At 51.4% G+C, this 5000-nt stretch overlaps 1 protein-coding gene across 2 annotated transcripts in view; it reads right to left on the reverse strand.

Moving 5' to 3' along the window:
* The window catches only part of LOC143016854 (endothelin-3), a 5218-nt gene that overhangs the window by 179 nt on the left and 39 nt on the right, over nt 1–5000 (reverse strand). The window contains exons 1-6 of one of the 2 annotated variants that reach the window (XM_076171386.1): nt 4957–5000; nt 4379–4490; nt 4164–4259; nt 2285–2480; nt 1142–1294; nt 1–706 (exon numbers count right to left, since the gene is read on the reverse strand). The exon at nt 1–706 is cut by the window's left edge and continues 179 nt beyond it; the exon at nt 4957–5000 is cut by the window's right edge and continues 39 nt beyond it. In XM_076171386.1, the coding sequence (XP_076027501.1) occupies nt 667–706; nt 1142–1294; nt 2285–2480; nt 4164–4236 (462 nt within the window). In that variant the 5' untranslated portion in view covers nt 4237–4259; nt 4379–4490; nt 4957–5000 and the 3' untranslated portion in view covers nt 1–666. Of the gene's footprint in view, nt 707–1141; nt 1295–2284; nt 2481–4163; nt 4260–4378; nt 4724–4956 lie in introns of those variants that run through there. The other variant, XM_076171387.1, reaches the window with a different exon arrangement.

The raw sequence follows: 5000 nt of genomic DNA on the forward strand, positions 1-5000 counted from the left end.
AGAGATTTACTCTCATGTCCCACAGATCCTCATTATATAAACATCTGTACACATTTACTGACTACAAAGCTTTATTATACACAGCATGACATGAGAATGTACAGAAGAGTGTACACACCACTCTGAAGCTCAGGATGGAAACATCTGAATGAAGCTGAGTCTCTGTAACCTCACCCTGTGTGTGTGTGTGTGTGTGTGTGTGTGAGGACTCTTAAAGGAGCTCCATGGAGAAGAGAATTCATTTACAAAACAAGAGAATAAATATATCAATGACTGTGACCGATCAGGACGTCTGAATGGAGCCGATCAGACGCTGTCATGTCTGTGTTTGTGACGTTTGGACGCTCGGCCGTGAGAGAGGAACACGCTTTACATGCGTCTGTCACGCCGCTGCACGCTGAGTCATGTGGTCCACAACAGCATCCTGCAGGCGCCGCAGTCCATCAGAGCGGAGCACAGGGAGCACAGGGAGCACAGGGAGCACACGGAGCACAGGGAGCACAGGGAGCACACGGAGGCGTACATGCCGCTCTCTCACATCACAGGAGCGTCATGTTTAGATCATATCTACAGTCATGTTCCTCCACCTTTCAGATTTCCAGCACGTCACTCATCGCTCCTGTCTTGCTTCTCTCATCACAGGCAGAGATGTTGGCCTCCACATTATTAAATCTGCTTCCCAGGGAACTCTGGAGGCCTCTTCTGCCTGGAGACAAACACACACACACACACACACACACACACACACATGTCAAGGATGTATTAAGAGTGAGAAAAGTTCATTGATATTCTTGAGTGTCTGGGGACCAAAGAGGCATCACAGCCTGAGATCCCTGCTCCTTTGGTGGCAAATTGGAATGATTTTGGACGAAATGGAAGGACGGTTAGAACACAGTAACTACCCCCCTTCCTATCCCTTCTGCTTGTCCAGTGCTACAGCGCCACCCAGTGGACAGTCTGGGCAAGGATCTATCTTGCAGGGAACCTGGATGTCCCCTTAATCATCTGCTTTTGTTCTATCTAGTGTGCATCTTTTAAAACCCATCAGGCTGAGGTGGTTCAACCTAAAGGTCAGCATTACCAGTCAGTTGTGTTAACTGGCAGGTAGGGTTGTGTGTGTGTGTGTGTGTGTGTGTGTTACCTCTCCATGCAGAACCTGCTGCACTGAGAGTCTGTCTGCAGTGTGCACACACAGCGTTGGACCTGCGGCGCCGCTCGTCCCTGCTTGGCCTCAGTAGAGCGCCGCGTGCGCAGGGAACCATGGTAACTGGACAGACCATAAGGAACAGTGTGCCTGTAAACACAAACACACATGGAGATCCATCATGTTAGTGGAGAGAGACACAGAGGGAATCATGGCCAGCACATCGTTTCTTCTTTGCTTTGGTCTGAGTCATGGCGTCTGGAAGATGAGCGGCCTTCAGACTGACAGGCTCGTCCACATGACCTCAACATGCTCATCTGGGGAGGGACTGGGTTCATTTGATGTGTTCCTTTGATGACCCAGAGAGAGAGAGAGAGAGGGAGAGAGAGAGAGAGAGAGAGAGAGTCTTGCGTAGTCAAGTGTATATCCCTATTGCGGCCTCTTCATCTCCCTCGCTCCTCTTCCTCTGATGCTGGATGAGAACACTTCTGTGCACCCCTGTCTGTATAATGTAGATGTGTGGCCCTAACCTCCCTGACCTCCCTGACCTCCCGGACCTCCCTGACCTCTCTGACCTCTCTGACCTCACTGACCTCATCCTGTTGGAGAACACCCTCATTAGGAGAGACTGTTCCTGCAATTCCTGTAATGAACGCCCACAGGGCCTCCAGCACCATGGTATCAGAGTCCAGGTTGATTCTTTGGCATGCAGAGTTTTCTTTCCTCTGTCTTTAATACTGAGAGAGGCTCAGGTTCTGCTCGGGGTCTGGATCCTGAACCTTCTGGCTGTGCGGCTCTCTGAGATCTTTGTATCTTAATATTGACAGCTGCTCACTGACCCTCCTGCTGCTGTGACTCTGTTAGGAGTCCTATAAAGAGCCCAGAGCTCACAGCCGATTGGATTACAGTCAGAGCAGAGACCTCCTGCTGTTTAGACGCCCGTAAACTAAACACCGCTCCTCTGTGTGAAGTTCATCTCTCGGGACTCTTGCACAAAATCAACGTCACGGTTGTGAGACCAAAAACATAGGAATTTATGATGCCGCCAAAACTCTCTGCTGAGCACCGGAGACACACGGTTCCTATGGTAACGCAGCAGGATAGCTACAGTCAGTGAGGCGGTGTGGAGGCGTCACTCACTCTGGTGTGTTGATCCAGATGATGTCCAGGTGGCAGTAGTAGACACACTCCTTGTCTTTGTAAGTGTAACATGTGCACCTCTTACTGCGTCTCCTGGACCCCAGGGGGTCGCAGGAGGAGCGGGACGTCTCCTCTCTGTTGGACTCAGCTGTCTCCAGCTCGTCCCTCAGGCTCACATCTCTGCTGGAAGACGAACCTGCAGGAGACAACCAGCCTCAGTCACCAAGTCTGGATGGAGATCTCCTCCCTCCTCCCTCCTCCCTCCTCTCTCCTCTCTCCTCTCTCCTCTCTCCTCTCTCCTCTCTCCTCTCCCCTCTCTCCGCTCTCCGCTCTCCGTTCTCCGCTCTCCTCTCTCCTCTCTCCTCTCTCCTCTCTCCTCTCTCCTCCCTCCTCTCCCCTCTCCGCTCTCCGCTCTCCTCTCTCCTCTCTCTTCTCTCCTCTCTCCTCTCTCCTCTCTCCTCTCTCCTCTCTCCTCTCTCCTCTCTCTGCTCACCGCTCTCCGCTCTCCGCTCTCCTCTCTCCTCTCTCCTCTCTCCTCCTTCCTCTCCCCTCTCTACGCTCTCCGCTCTCCGCTATCCGCTCTCCGCTCTCCGCTCTCCGCTCTCCGCTTTCCTCTCTCCTCCCTCCTCCCTCCTCCCTCCTCTCTCCTCTCTCCTCTCTCCTCCCTCCTCTCCCCTCTCTCCTCTCTCCACTCACCGCTCTCCGCTCTCCGCTCTCCTCTCTCCTCTCTCCTCTCTCCTCTCTCCTCTCTCCTCTCTCCTCTCTCCTCCCTCCTCCCTCCTCTCTCCTCTCTCCGCTCACCGCTCTCCGCTCTCCGCTCTCCGCTCTCCTCTCTCCTCCCTCCTCTCTCCTCTCTCCTTTCTCCTCCCTCCTCCCTCCTCTCTCCTCTCTCCTCTCTCCTCTCTCCTCCCTCCTCCCTCCTCTCCCCTCTCTCCGCTCTCTGCTCTCCGCTCTCCTCTCTCTCCACTCTCCTCCCTCCTCTCCCCGCTCTCCGCTCTCCTCTCTCCTCTCTCCTCTCTCCTCTCTCCTCCCTCCTCCCTCCTCTCCCCTCTCTCCGCTCTCCGTTCTCCGCTCTCCTCTCTCTCCACTCTCCTCCCTCCTCTCCCCGCTCTCCGCTCTCCTCTTCTCTCCTCTCTCCTCTCTCCTCTCTCCTCTCTCTCTCCGCTCTCCTCTCCCCTCTCCCCTCTCCCCTCTCTCCTCTCTCCTCTCTCCTCTCTCCTCTCTCCTCTCTCCGCTCTCCTCTCTCCTCTCCCCTCTCCCCTCTCTCCTCTCTCCTCTCTCCTCTCTCCTCTCTCCCCTCTCCCCTCTCTCCTCCCTCCTCTCTCCTCTCTCCTCTCTCCTCTCTCCTCTCTCCCCTCTCCCCTCTCTCCTCCCTCCTCTCCCCTCTCTCCTCTCTCCTCTCTCCTCTCTCCTCTCTCCTCTCTCCTCTCTCTCCTCTCTCTCTCCTCCCTCCTCCCTCCTCTCTCTCTCTTGGTTCAATCAGACAAACCGGAGGTTGTGTGTCAGCTTGTGTAAAGTTATTCAGGGTGATTGGTTCTGTCCTTGCTTTATCCGTACTAAGACAAAAAGACATGCTCGTCTGTGACGACTCTTAAAGCATGAAGCAAATAAATAAGTTGAGGCAATGGAACAAGACTGAGGAGATTCTCTTCTTCTTCTTCCTCCTCCTCCTCCTCCTCATCCGAGGTCCATAAAGGACAAAGTGCAGGTTAGAAATCTCTGCAATCTAAGAAATCTTGAAATTTTGATCATCTGAAAGAAATATGAAGAATCAGAGATCTGATGTAGACAAACTCTCTCCACCTTCATCTCCACACTAAACAGACCTTTAGAGAGAAGAAGCCCCCCCCCCCTCATAAATGGATGGTTTCCTACTCACCACTGGCCAGAGATGCTGCTGTCACCACAATAAGAAACAAAACTCCCACATCAACCAGGGACACAAGAGCCATCACACAGGAAACAGCAAAGAGAGCTGAAGATCAGAAGATCAGAAGATCAGAAGATCAGAAGATCAGAAGATCAGAAGATCAGAAGATCAGAAGATCAGAAGATCAGAAGATCAGAAGATCAGAAGTAGGTCCAGATCCTCACGTTGTTCTCTGCTCCACAGCTGCTGCTGCTGCACTCAGACTGAGGGTTTGATTCCCTCTGGCAGGCTCAGGTTTATAAGGAACAAGTCAGACACAACCCCACCACTCACAGCCTTTCAAAATAAAAGCACCAAACAAGGGGAAAAAAAAAGGCAAAATAAATACAGTAATAAAATTACACAAAAATTGAAATGTTACTCGAATAAAGTCATATAATAATAGTTAGTATAAATATGTTAATAATAAATAAGTTATAATAATATTAATAATAACAGTAATTAGACAGATTGATAATCAATGACCTAACAATCAAACTAGAGAATGATGGAATTCAACCTTTTATCAACACTGTAAGTAAATGATATATACATGAAATAGAGCGACTCCAGCCCCTTACAGTCTAGTGCCCTTGCCAAGGGCTTGGCAGAGGCATTAATAATTCTTACCACACATGTTTTCAATAGTTGGGGAAACTGGAGAGCGTGGAGGAGACACCACACACACACACACACACACACACATGCACGCACGCACGCACACACACACACACACACACACAGTGAGAGTTCACACACTCACACATGTAGAGGGACAGGGCTGCCTCGGGATTCAAACCAGGGACC

The sequence above is a fragment of the Genypterus blacodes genome, unplaced genomic scaffold (genome assembly GCF_046128005.1).
Source record: "Genypterus blacodes isolate CSIRO-AG114 ecotype Tasmania unplaced genomic scaffold, CSIRO-AGI_Gbla_v1 ptg000249l_1, whole genome shotgun sequence".
Classification (NCBI taxonomy): Eukaryota; Metazoa; Chordata; class Actinopteri; order Ophidiiformes; family Ophidiidae; genus Genypterus; species Genypterus blacodes.